The sequence below is a fragment of the Mirounga angustirostris genome, unplaced genomic scaffold, assembly GCF_029215605.1.
Source record: "Mirounga angustirostris isolate CCGP_5_RB_7025 unplaced genomic scaffold, mMirAng1.0.hap1 SCAF_5, whole genome shotgun sequence".
NCBI classification, from domain to species: domain Eukaryota; kingdom Metazoa; phylum Chordata; class Mammalia; order Carnivora; family Phocidae; genus Mirounga; species Mirounga angustirostris.
The window spans coordinates 58,050,554-58,062,632 of record NW_026991713.1 but is presented as its reverse complement, the minus strand read 5'-3'; the positions used below and the strand labels follow the sequence as shown (position 1 = coordinate 58,062,632).

At 56.0% G+C, this 12,079-nt stretch overlaps 2 protein-coding genes across 4 annotated transcripts; both read left to right on the top strand.

The window, feature by feature from the left end:
- The first annotated feature begins 13 nt into the window (after positions 1-13).
- Positions 14-5,879, top strand: NABP2 (nucleic acid binding protein 2). 3 transcript variants are annotated; one of them, XM_045873206.3, is made up of 7 exons: positions 14-588; positions 1,966-2,067; positions 2,423-2,561; positions 2,683-2,754; positions 2,930-3,011; positions 3,106-3,169; positions 5,342-5,879. In XM_045873206.3, exons 2-7 carry the CDS (start codon positions 1,989-1,991, stop codon positions 5,539-5,541), a joined length of 636 nt encoding a protein of 211 aa, XP_045729162.1. In that variant the 5' UTR covers positions 14-588; positions 1,966-1,988; the 3' UTR covers positions 5,542-5,879. The 3 variants fall into 3 exon arrangements, with proteins under 3 accessions (XP_045729162.1, XP_045729163.1, XP_045729161.1); XM_045873207.3 differs by lacking the exon at positions 14-588 and adding an exon at positions 1,457-1,572; XM_045873205.2 differs by lacking the exon at positions 14-588 and adding an exon at positions 1,580-1,887.
- A 520-nt stretch (positions 5,880-6,399) lies between these two features.
- SLC39A5 (solute carrier family 39 member 5) lies at positions 6,400-12,070 on the top strand. The gene is made up of 11 exons (XM_045873204.3): positions 6,400-6,940; positions 7,249-7,608; positions 8,331-8,514; positions 9,511-9,673; positions 9,851-10,020; positions 10,258-10,401; positions 10,793-10,889; positions 10,972-11,142; positions 11,279-11,359; positions 11,483-11,673; positions 11,927-12,070. Exons 2-11 carry the CDS (start codon positions 7,322-7,324, stop codon positions 12,068-12,070), a joined length of 1,632 nt encoding a protein of 543 aa, XP_045729160.1. The 5' UTR covers positions 6,400-6,940; positions 7,249-7,321.
- The last annotated feature ends 9 nt before the right edge of the window (positions 12,071-12,079 follow it).

The window sequence follows — 12,079 nt, the reverse complement described above, 5'->3', positions numbered from 1 at the left end:
CGGAAATCTTTGTGATCCCAACTAGGACCATATAGCCATTTGGGAGGGAGAACTCTATGTTCTTCCCAGCGTGAATGTAGGGGGCGGAGCCTGAGGCCGACTCCCGGGAGGGCTAGACTTCGCTTTGGAGGGGCGTACGAGTCCCGACTCCTAAGGTTGATGCGGTGAGGTGCGAGATCATTGCGAGGAGGCTGACCTGCAGTGTGACCTGCCATCTCCTGTTTCCAGAGCGGTGGTCAGCATCCCGGAGCCTCCCGACCCTATGACTCATAGTCACGGGAGTGGATACTGTAGTCTACAGGGCGACCACTGGGTGGAGAATGGGGGAGTGTCTAGCCGCAAAGCTTTGATCTAGGGTGCCCAACGGATTGCCCGCCTCTCTCCTAGCGGCACTCCTGCTGTATCTACGATGGCTCTCCGGACGCTCCTAGAGTTCCCTGAAACATCTAAGGGGAGGGGAGATAAGATGTCCCTCTTCCTACGTTATGCTTTGATTTCCTTAGGATATAACACCGTAATTGGGGGTGTGGGCGGGAGAGAACCTGGGATCCGAGGAAGGTCAAGGCGGAGCCTAAAGCGCTCCGGAAGGTAAGGAAATAATCAAGCCAAGACATTACTACATGACCTGTTAGGCTAATCTGATATTAAATAGTATTTGTTATGGCTATTCGCTAAACAAATGGTTGTGGTTTGTGTATATGTAACTGGTTTATACACAACATTACAGAAATAGAAACTTTTGTTGAGTTCCTAACAAGTCCCCAGGGGAACTAAAGGTTCGGGCCTCCTCTGTTAAATCCTCTGGGGGCGGGGGAGACCCTGGGATCTAGGGAGATAAGTGCATTAGGAAGAGGTGCCTTTCACACTCTGAAAGGGACTAATGCAAATGCTGTCCTCTGTGCCCTAGTTCCATTCTTCCAAAAAGGGTGGGTCGGCCTCTGGTGTGAAGGCTACTTTTTCCAAAACCCTGACGAAGCTGGGTAGTGCATTAAAGATGAGGACCCCAAATCAGGAATAAAGATAAGGGTTATAGCAGTGGGAAAAGAAGAAATTGTGCCTACTGCGTGCTAAGCACTGCTTTTTATATAACTTACGTTTTCTTGTCTGCAAAAGGGAATTACATATTTAAGAATTGTCGAGAAAATAAGTGAAGTGCTGAGCGTGTTTCAGACTTTTGTCCACCGTCTTCCAAAACCCCTGGCCCTTTTTCCAGGGTCACGTCTTAGAAATGAAATCTTGGAGCCTAGGTGTAGTCTCCCAGTCAAGTAAGGAAAATTGGGCCCGAGGCGCCCCCTGGTGGTCAATCTTTCTCGCAGCGCCAACCATCTGCGGGGCTCCTTTAATACTTAAAATCCGCCCCTTTCGCGGCGCGTGAATCTTGGGCCCCGATTGGCTGAGTCGGGCCGGCGGCGGGGCGCTTCGGGACAGTGCTGATTGGTCGGAGGAGGCCAACCGGAAACTTACGGGAATGTCCGCACTCCCGCGTTCCACCGGGCGCATCCGGCGGCGGCGGGGCCTGTGGCTCCCCCTGCGGGCGGCTCTGCGGCGTGCGCTGTCCGGCCCGCTGGCTGGGTGGGTGGTGGGCTGTGGGTGGGGGAGGGGATGGACCGAGTCCTGGGTTGTCCGGATGAGGGTTCGGGAAGGTTTGGCGAGTAAGATTCCATTCCTTGGATCTGCACCAGTTTCCCTACCCCCGTCTCCGTCAGCTCCCCGACTTTGGGGCTTGAGATTGAAAGAGCATCCCGGGACGGGGCCTTTCAGCCCCGAAGCAGCATATCCAGAGACCCTCAAATTCTGATCTTGAAGTTGGAGGCTCCTGGGGAAGTTCGTTTCTTACCTTTTAGAAGAATTAGAGGATTTGCGGCTGCCTGACCCCAGCCTAGAGTGGTAGGTAGGCCTTGGGAAGTGGAGTATGGGGGCGAAGACTCCAAGCCTTGAGCCTTCATTCCCTTTCCCCCCTTCTAGTGTAGTGCCGAGGCTCGGGCAGCATGACGACGGAGACCTTCGTGAAGGATATCAAGCCCGGGCTCAAGAATCTGAACCTCATCTTCATTGTGCTGGAGACAGGTGGCTATTCTGGGATGGTGGGCCCCTTGCGCGGCTTCTCCCGGTTGGGGGGGGGGAGGTCGGAGGGGGAGAACACCACCTCCGCACTTAACTAGCTACAGGGGTGTCAGGGCGCACCCCAAGAAACTGCTCACACCCAATCCCTCCTAGACCCTGGCCTGGAGAGTTGTAGTGGAGTGTAGGGTAGATGGAACTCACCAGATCCAAGCCTCCAGGGCCACTTGGGCCTCTTTCCACTCAGGGCCCTCTCCATGGTGCTGTCCCTCCATTCCCCCTCGCCCCACCAGTATCTAGATCTCATCCCTCTGACCATTTCTTCCGCCCACCCGCCCCAACATTTATCTGTTCCCTCCAGGCCGGGTGACCAAGACAAAAGACGGGCACGAGGTTCGGACCTGCAAAGTGGCAGACAAAACAGGCAGCATCAATATCTCTGTCTGGGACGACGTGGGCAACCTGATCCAGCCTGGAGACATTATTCGGCTCACCAAAGGGTAATTCCTGGTTACTCCTGGTTATCCAAGGGCAGTAACCGCCAAGGGGGTAGAGTTAAGAGTTAACAGCCCCTGTGACTCTTCTGAGTATTCTGAATCCTACTTTTTTGTGCCCCCACAGGTACGCTTCAGTGTTCAAAGGTTGTCTGACACTGTACACTGGACGTGGGGGTGATCTTCAGAAGATTGGAGAGTAAGTGTCTTGGGGGTGGGGCTGTAGAAGCACCAGGCCAAGGGGGTAAGTTTAAGGTTTGCAGTGAGGCAGCATAAGGGTGCACAGTCTGTGTCTTGTATCTGGACCTTTCTGAGGCCTCCAGCAGTGGCCCAGAGACTGGGTCTGAGGCTTTAGCCAATTTCTCCCCTTGCAGATTCTGTATGGTTTATTCCGAGGTTCCTAACTTCAGTGAGCCAAACCCAGAGTACAGTGCCCAGCAGGCACCCAACAAGACGGTGAGTCCCATGGCCTCGATGTAGGGAAGGAGGGCAGGTCAGGCCAAGAAGCATGGTGGAGAGCAAAGTCTGAGTATTTAATTTGTGCCTTCAGTTGCAGAACGACAGCAGCCCTACGGCTCCCCAGCCTACCACTGGACCCCCTGCCGTTTCTCCAGGTACACCTGTTCCCTTCCAGCCGCTGGTTCTCCTAGCTCCCCTTTTCTCTCCAGCCTGGAAAGATGCATTGCCTTCATCCCAATTTCTCTTCCCTCAGTGTATCCCCATCCACCCAGTTCTTCTCCCAGTTCTTTTGCAAGTCCTTGTGGGGAAAAGATTTAGGGACCTGTTTCTATCACTGATAGACTTCTGGTATTCTTGTGTCACTACCACTCAAGGACACAAATGAGAACAGTCTCTCTGCAAAGATTGCACTCCTTCCTTCCAGCTTGTTTCTCTCTGCTGCTTTGGAGGGTCCTTGCCCTTTTCGCCTTGCCCTTTCAGTTCATTCCACGGTTCTGATATGGATATATAGGACTTAACATGGAGTCCACACGGTATAGCTTTAGAGCACCAAGTAGTTCCCTTTTAGGGTCATCACTCTTCTTGAAACTAAAGACCCTTCTTCTACACCTTGGACCTCAGGATTATGATTCTTTCATCTCCTATACTTCAAGCCCCTGCTTTTTGATCTCTTGCTTTTGATTAGAATCACTCACCAACATCATCTCCTTCATCCCCTCGCTTTTCCTTAGGAACTGGGTTTTTACTGCTCTTTTTTCCTTTTGGGTCCTCTCCCAGCTGACCCTAGTACTCCCTGGGATTTGGCTGTCTCTTGCCTCTGATCCGTGCCTTAGATTTCTCCCTGTGTTACTAGGCTCCGGGCTGCTTCTGCCCTTCCTCAATCTGTGTCTACACCCCCAGTTGCCATGGTTTTCAGAATTGTTTGTGTCAGAACCACCAGGGTCACGTGGCTTTTTGGACACATCATGAAATAACATTTAATTCCACCACAAAAATCAGCATCCACGTTTTCTTTTCTTTTCTTTTAATTTAAGATTTTATTTATTTATTTATCGGGGGCAGGGGGAGAAAGCACAAGCAGGGGGAGCAGCAGGCAGAGGGAGAAGCAGGCTCCCCGCTGAGCAAGGAGCCTGATGTGGGACTCGATCCCAGGACCCCGGGATCATGACCTGAGCTGAAGGCAGACACTTAACCGACTGAGCCACCCAGGTGTCCCAACATCCATGTTTTCAATGGAAAAGATGACATATATTTTCGGGTCTCCATAACTCTATAATTTGTAAAAAGCATTTTAAATAAGGTACACATAAGCCTGTTGGCCCCTCGTATTCATCTGCCAGATGTTTATTCACTGGGTTATCTGACAGGTACAAAGGCTTAACAAAAAACATGGATGGCATGAAAACTTAACTTTCTATATACTCTCCTAACGTTTTCTATGAATTGAGGAAAAGGCATTATTTTTCCCTCTTGGCTACAGGTGTCTTAGTCTGGAGCAGCCGGGTTTAAGCAGGGATGTGGTTGGAGAACCACTAGCCTATGACTCCTACCGCATGTAGGGTTCATAGTGTCCTCTGCATATGAGAGGCAGGCCTCTATCTTCACTTAGCCAGGATGTCTAGAGGAGGATTGCCAAGGAATAAGACACAGCACCTGCCTTTAGGAGCCGGTAGTCTATGAAGGAGATAGTCCTACATACGGTAACACTGTGGGAGCGGCAAGGTTAGTCATATGCACTATTGTGGGCACTCAGGGAGATCATCCCACACACCTGGCTCCCATCAAACATGTAAGCTACCCACAAAAATGTTACTTATTGTTTGGGGGGTGTGAGTAATCATTGTTTTGCTCACTCTTACCTAGATTTTCCAAAATGAAAATGTGTATATCATTGTGATACCCACCACCCTTTTTTTTTTTTTAAGATCCTTCTTAACATTTTAACACAGAAATTTCGGGCCCTTCCCCTACCCATGCTTCTCCAGTTTTACAAAGACTTTTGATAAAGGGGCATTTTGTCAGAGGTCCTTGAGTAGAACTAAACAGCGAATTCTAGGTCTGACCTCCCTGATACAAAGCTGAATAAAAGAGAAAAATACCACACTAGGGCTCATGTAGCAACTTCCCAAATGATTACTCGAGGCTTCTCTGGGGCTCCGTGCATACAACCTCCACTCCTCGCAATTGGTCCAGTTGGCAGGAACGTGCAGCTATGCTTGATGGAGACCGTGCTCCTCTCTGGGAGCGGGAGGGAGGCCTTGGGGCTGGACCTCTCTCCTACCTTAGTTCTCTAATTCCTGTGTTTCTTTCCCTTCTCCCACTGCTAGCCTCTGAGAACCAGAACGGGAATGGACTGAGTGCCCCACCAGGCCCTGGTGGTGGCCCGCACCCCCCTCACGCACCCTCGCATCCCCCCAGCACCCGAATTACCCGAAGCCAGCCCAACCACACACCTGCCGGCCCTTCGGGCCCATCCAGCAACCCTGTTAGTAACGGCAAGGAAACCCGGAGGAACAGCAAGAGATAGCAAGACATCCTTCCTCCCTTCCCGCCACCTACCATAGCCCCAGTGTCTCCTAGAGCACACAGCCTTCTACTAGGCTGCTGGCTTTTGGGGGGCTGGGTGTGGGTAGGTAGTAGTATTTGAGCCACTAAATTTCACTGGAGGGGTGGTGAACAGTGGCCTTATCCACCCTAAGCCCATACTCCCTGCCTTGCCCAGCTGAAGCTGCCTATCCCCTGGGATTCAAGGCTCTCTGCCCGCCCTCCTTCCTCTTAGAAACAACAGTCACAGTCTGTTTCTGGTGTGTGTGATGTGGAAGTCAAATTGAATCCCTCCTTCCTAATAAACGTTACCGCTCTGTACTGGACTCCTTTGCTTTTTGTGGGAAAATGAAGAGGTTAGCAGTCGGACATTTGGGAAAGTGGGCTTTCCCTAGGAGGTCGAAGGAAGACAGGTTACAGGTAACCAGGCCTAAGCAAAGCAGGCCTGCCCCTTTAAGGTAGTTCCCTCCCCTGCCCCCTCCCTGCAGGTGACCCTTGCCCGCCTGCCTGCCTACCCCCCCCCCCCCCCCCCCGCACAGCTGGAACCAAGAAGGCTGTGTCCCCCTTCCTCTGGGCGTCCTTCCAGTCTCTCGCGGTCAGGTAACGCCAACCTCAACCCCCTGGACGATTGCCCAAATCAGACTGTGCTCCCCTGATCTTAAGCCAGGTTAGACATCTGAGGGGAGCCCAGATACTTTGTTCCTCTTTCCACCAGAGCTTCCCCTTTCTTGGCCACTGGTTCCCAGAGCTCTGGCTCTTACTCGGCTGGGACAAGGAGTTGCTAAGAACGGTTTCTTCGGTTTCTTCCGCACGCACCTGGGCTTGCCACTTACCTGCCTCTTTAACCCCTTTCCAGCCGAGGGACCCCCGAATCCCACTTTCCCAGGGAATGTGGGGAATGGGGGTTGGAAATGAAGGAAGCCCAGTACCAGATGTAAGGTGGCTGGGGGGGAGTGGTGAGAGGATATGCAGGGAAAGGCTAAAATGGTACCAACTGGGTCAGCGGGGTGAATTATTTAGAAGAAAAGACCAGGCTCAGGTTTTCCTTGGCCATGTGGCTTTTCCAGGGGCAGAGGGTGGCCCCTCCCTACTCAGGGGCCCAACCAAGACTGACCTTTGACCCCCACCCCAGAGACCGGTGAACCATTAACTCCTCTCTGACATGAGCCTTCCCACACTGGCCCCTCCCCTCCCTGACCCCGCCCCAAGGCAGGTGGGCTAGGAGTTGGCAGGGGGTGTCGGACCCAACCTTCTATCTGACGCGGCCTCCATTCCACCTGACCGCCTGGAGGCTGAGCCCCGCTCCCCTTCCTGACTCAGGAGCGCTTTGGCGTCACAGTAAGACCTGCCCAGGACCTGAAGTGACAGCTCCCAGACTGCCAGTGAGTGTGAGGCCCTGTGGTCTAAGGGGAGACCCGAGAGGTGGGGCAGGATTGCGGGGTGGGGTTTTGGGGACAGGATGGGCAGTCAGCTCTGGATCAGGTGAGGGAGGCACTCTGGGTCAAGGAAGGTGTTCTAGGAACTGGCAAATAAGAGGCTGCTCCAGAAGGAGGCGAGGGGGAGGGAGAAAGGAGGCTAGAAAGGGGGCTGCTGCTAGGTTCAAGGCCGGACGGTCCAGGGAATGAGAGTTCCCCGGGCCTGAGCTGGACAGCAGAGCAGAAGCCCAGGCCCTTCCTCCTTGTTCTTCCAGGGCACAGTCCTCAGGATGCTCCAAGCGGAATAGAAGCCAGAACCAGAGCCTCTATCCCATCCCCCCCCCAATTATGGGGCCCCCAGTGAGTCATCTGCTGGCTGGCTTGTGTGTGTGGATGACCTTGGGCTGGGTAGGGGGCTCGGCCCCCAACCTGGGCCCTGCTGAGCAGGAGCAGAACCATTACCTGGCCCAGCTGTTTGGCCTGTATGGGGAGAACGGGACACTGACCGCAGGGGGCCTAGCGCGGCTTCTCCACAGCCTGGGGCTAGGCCGAGTTCAGGCCCTCCGCCTGGGACACCACCACGGGCCTCCAGCTGGTCGAGCTGCAGCCCCAGCGGGAGACAATTCCACGCACAGGTACTGACCCTTCCCCCACCCCGAAAGGCCACATGCCCTGCTCTTCTCAGGGCTTGCATCAGTCTCCAGTGGCCTAGCTCTGGCTTCCTAAAATCAGATTCCTGGAATTACAAATTTTTCCAAATCTGACTCCCTGTATTCCTTCACGGCCCCCTTTGCCTCTGCCTTTTAATTCTCCCCTCTTCCAAATCCCTGGGCCCTTCAACTCCTTGCTCTTAGTCCCAGTGCTCAATGTCTCCAGGCTGATTTGGCTCCCAATTTGTAGCACTTTCGGCTGCGCCCCCCCCAATTCTCTCACTCTCACCCCCCCCCCCATTCCTAGACCCTTCTATAAATCGACAATTCTCAGATCCTCCTAGAACTGACATTCCACGGTTTCTGGGTCCGAGGAACTCCAGCTAGTGGCTGTTCCTTCCTTTCCCCCCAAAGCGCACTAGGAGCCTCAAGGGGAGTGTCTTTTTTCTTTTTTAAAGATTTATTTATTTGAGAGAGAGAGAGCACGCATGAGTGAGCGAGCGGGGGTGGGGGGGCAGAGAGAGTCTTAAGCGGACTCCATGCTGAGCTCAGAGCCCGACTCAGGACTGGATCTCATGATCCTGAGATCATGACCTGTGCTGAAACCAAGAGTCCGTTGCTTAACAGACTGTACCACCCAGGCGCCCCTCAAGGGGAGTTTCTTAAAGAACATGAGCCAGTCTGACTTGCTATCCCATCCATTCCAGATCACAGGACCCTGAGCTGAGTGTGGATGTCTGGGCGGGGCTGCCTCTGGGTCCCTCGGGGTGGGGTGACCCAGAGGAGCCAAAGGCCCCAGCATCACCCCACGGGCCAGCGCCCTCGGGCCTGGACCTGTTTCACAGGCTCCTGCTGCTGGACCATTCATTGGCTGACCATCTGAATGAGGATGTGAGTCTGATGATCTCTAGGTGTGGGGGAAGGACCATGGGATTTGGATGGCCTGAAATGTTTAAAGAGTAATTTATTTTTTAAGAAGATTTTATTGATTTATTAGAGAGAGAGCAGGAGCAGGGGGAGAGGGAGAAGCAGGCTCCCCACTGAGCAGGGAGCCCGACGCAGGCTCGATCCCAGGACCCTGGGATCATGCCCCGAGCTGAAGGCAGACTTTTAACCGACTGAGCCACCCAGGCGCCCCTAAAGAGTAATTTAATACAGTTAATTTAAAAAACCCAGTCCAGGTGTGATCTTAGGGCATGTTATTCCAGCAGTGGGATACGGTTCCTCTGGGCTCAGCGCACATGAGCCCACACCCAAATCTCCAAGACCTGGTTTAGGGACTACACTTGGCAAAGCAGAGAATCCAGAGAAACAGCCCAGGGTAAGATTTAGGGCTGGCTGTCTGGAGAGGAAACCTGCAGGGAAAGGAAGGCTGTGTTCAGCCAGGAAGTGGGCTTGTTCCATGTACACCAGAGGGCAGCAAAAGCTAACTCTGAAGCAGGCTTGGAGAGGGTGAGCACCCCTTCACAGGGGGCATTCAAGCCAAGGCTAGATGAACATGTGACAGGGCTGTTGCGAGGAAGGTTGGATGGCATTTCGAGTTCTTTCCCTTCTAAGATTCTGCAATGGAGGACTCTGGTCCAACCAACTCCCTCACCAAATCGATGAAGTCATCAGGGGCTTGGGAGGGAGGGAGATGGTGGCATTGTTTACTGGTCCCTAATCTGTATTGAGTTGAATATCTGCACTGGATTGAATATTCACTAATAGTTAACACACACTGATCATACAGAACTATCCCTAATCCGTGATGCACCTGCTGGGGTGAGCAAAGGGGACCCAGGAGAGAGACCCAGGAGTCCATGCAATGGAAGGACAGACATTAAAGATCTGAGTCACAGTTCTCAGCGATGCCCCAATGTATGACCTCCAACTCAACTCCCCTAGTGTCTGAATGGCTCCCAGCTGCTGGTCAATTTTGGCCTGAGCCCCGCTGCTCCTCTGACCCCTCATCAGTTTGCTCTGCTGTGTCCAGCCCTGCTTTATCAGATCGACAGCCGTGTCTGCATCCAGGCCGCAACCCCAGCTCCCCCAGGGGATCTTCTGTCTGGTCAGTGGGTGACAGTGGGTGGCAGGGTGCCTGGAGCCCTGGTAGGGAGTGGGCCCTTAGCCAAGCAAGGGGGTTCACTGGGGGTGCTGTCTCCCCTCGCACTGTATCTCTGCCCCACCTTGCTTCTGAGGCCCTCCGGCCGTCCCTAGCCTAACTTCAGTCCCTGCTTCTCCCCAGCGCTGGTCCACAGTGCCCTGGCAGTCCTGCTGCTCAGCCTCCCTTCTCCCCTCTCCCTGCTACTGCTGTGGCTCCTGGGACCACGTCTGTTGCGGCCCCTGCTGGGCTTCCTGGGGGCCCTGGCCGTGGGCACGCTTTGTGGGGACGCGCTGCTCCACCTGCTGCCACATGTACGTGAAGCCCCTTCCTCGCTCCACCCGCCCCGCGGAGGTGGACAGCCTCCGTGTCCCCAAGGGGTTCCCTCCCCCTTCCTGTCAGCCCCCACGCTGCACGCCCCAGCCCCGTTTGCGGCCCCCAGCTGCCTTCTAGTAGAGAGCGAAGGCAGGCTTGCCGCCGCCCGCACAGGAGGGGGCTGTGGTCCGCGCGCGGGCTTCTGGGGGCTTCTGCCCTGACCCCCTCGCTGGCAGGCACGAGGAGGGCAGCACGCTGGACCCAGCGGACCACCGGAGGAGGACCTGGGACCGGGACTGTCAGTACTCGGAGGTCTCTTCCTGCTCTTTGTGCTGGAGAACGTGCTAGGGCTTTTGCGGCGGCGCCGAGGCCTCAGGCCAGTGAGTGATACCCTCTTCTCCTCCTTCTGCCCAAACCGCAGTTCTGGCCAAGGGCGGGCCACACAAGCCAGGACTTGAGGCGCCGGCGGTCTGCTCCTGGCTCGGGGGCTCTGCCGTTTGCCTGAGGGGGCAGGACCCGACAACTAACAGGGAGTGGGTAGGGGCTCCTCAGCACAGACCCAGGATTTCTGGCCGAAGGGCCTCCTCTCCCAAGTCCAAGTCAACAAGAAACAGGGAGGCGCCAGCCCGGGAAGGGAGTGGAGAGGCCCCCAAACACGCCCAAGTGCTAGAGGTGAGCCCAGGTGTTCATTTCCCCCGCTGGGAGCCTGGCCGCTCCTTAGCCCCCGGCTCTGCTGCCTCCTCCACCAGGAGGGATACCCTCCCATTTCAGAGATGCTGCGGGCGAAAAAGAAAGGATCTCAGAATACCGGCCCCGGACCTGGAGGACGGCAGTGGGACGGCCCTTCAGCCCCTACAGGCAGCTCCAGGTAAGCAGAGAAAATGAAGAGTAGGCTCCCCGCTCCCAGCTCTCCCCTGCAGCCACCGGCACTGTCCTTGTCCTTCCTGCAGAGCCAGAAGCTCGGGGCCGCAGGGAGCAGGCCAGCCAGCCCCCACCAGCCCCAGCCCCCGCTGGGCACCAAGGCCACAGTCACGGGCACCAGGGTGGCGGTGGCGCCAACATCACGTGGATGGTCCTCCTGGGAGACGGTCTGCACAACCTCACTGACGGGCTGGCCATAGGTGCGAGGGGAGCGGGAGGAGGGAGGCAGGGCCCAGGAGAGGGCTCCCAGGAAGTGCGGGAGAGGAGGAAGCGGCGGCCGTGCCCCTGGTGAGCGCTTTCCCCCAGACTGCCGACCTCCAACCCTGCCAACCCCAGGCGCTGCCTTCTCCGATGGCTTCTCCAGTGGCCTCAGCACCACCCTAGCGGTCTTCTGCCACGAGCTACCCCACGAACTGGGTAGGAACGGCAGAGGTGGGGTGGGGTGGGCTCCAGAAAGGAGAGGCCTCGGGGAGGGGGGGGGCGGGGCGGGAGGGGCAGCCCTGGCTCATAGCCTCCCACCCTGTCCTCTCTTCCGCACAGGTGACTTCGCGGTGCTTCTCCAGGAAGGGCTGCCCTTCCGGCGCTTGCTGCTGCTGAGCCTGGTGTCTGGAGCCCTGGGACTAGGGGGTGCAGCCCTGGGGGTGGGGCTCAGTTTGGGCCCTGTCCCCCTCACTCCCTGGGTGTTTGGTGTCACTGCTGGGGTCTTCCTCTATGTGGCCCTTGTGGACATGGTGAGAGGTGTGGGGCTCTGCAGAGAAAAGCAAGGGAAGCGGGGAGGTGGGTTCGGCGGGGAGGGAAGTACCGGTCTCTCCACCTCCACCCCCGGCCACCTGGAAGGGTGCTGGAGCCCAGGCCCAGGGGAGTCTGAAGAACAAGGGCCTGGAGGAGTTCGGAGGGGCTGCTGGTACTTTCCGATGCCTCCCTCTCGTGCTTCAGGGGGGGCGGAGACAAGGCCAGGATCCTGACGTTCTTCCTTTCTTTCAGCTACCAGCCCTGCTTCGTCCTCCCGAGCCCCTCCCTACGCTCCATGTGCTTCTGCAGGGGCTGGGGATGCTGCTGGGGGGCGGCCTCATGCTCACCATAGCCCTGCTGGAGGAGCAGCTATGGCCCCCGGTCTCTGATGGCTGATGGGGGCCG

Coding starts and splice junctions, on each gene's coding strand:
- NABP2 (XM_045873206.3), top strand. CDS start 1,989: ATGACGACGGAGACCTTCGTGAAGGATATCAAGCCCGGGCTCAAGAAT. Junction 2,562..2,682: donor ATTATTCGGCTCACCAAAGG/GTAATTCCTGGT, acceptor GTGCCCCCACAG/GTACGCTTCAGTGTTCAAAG. Junction 2,755..2,929: donor GATCTTCAGAAGATTGGAGA/GTAAGTGTCTTG, acceptor CTCCCCTTGCAG/ATTCTGTATGGTTTATTCCG.
- SLC39A5 (XM_045873204.3), top strand. CDS start 7,322: ATGGGGCCCCCAGTGAGTCATCTGCTGGCTGGCTTGTGTGTGTGGATG. Junction 7,609..8,330: donor GGAGACAATTCCACGCACAG/GTACTGACCCTT, acceptor CATCCATTCCAG/ATCACAGGACCCTGAGCTGA. Junction 10,021..10,257: donor TGCTCCACCTGCTGCCACAT/GTACGTGAAGCC, acceptor CCTCGCTGGCAG/GCACGAGGAGGGCAGCACGC.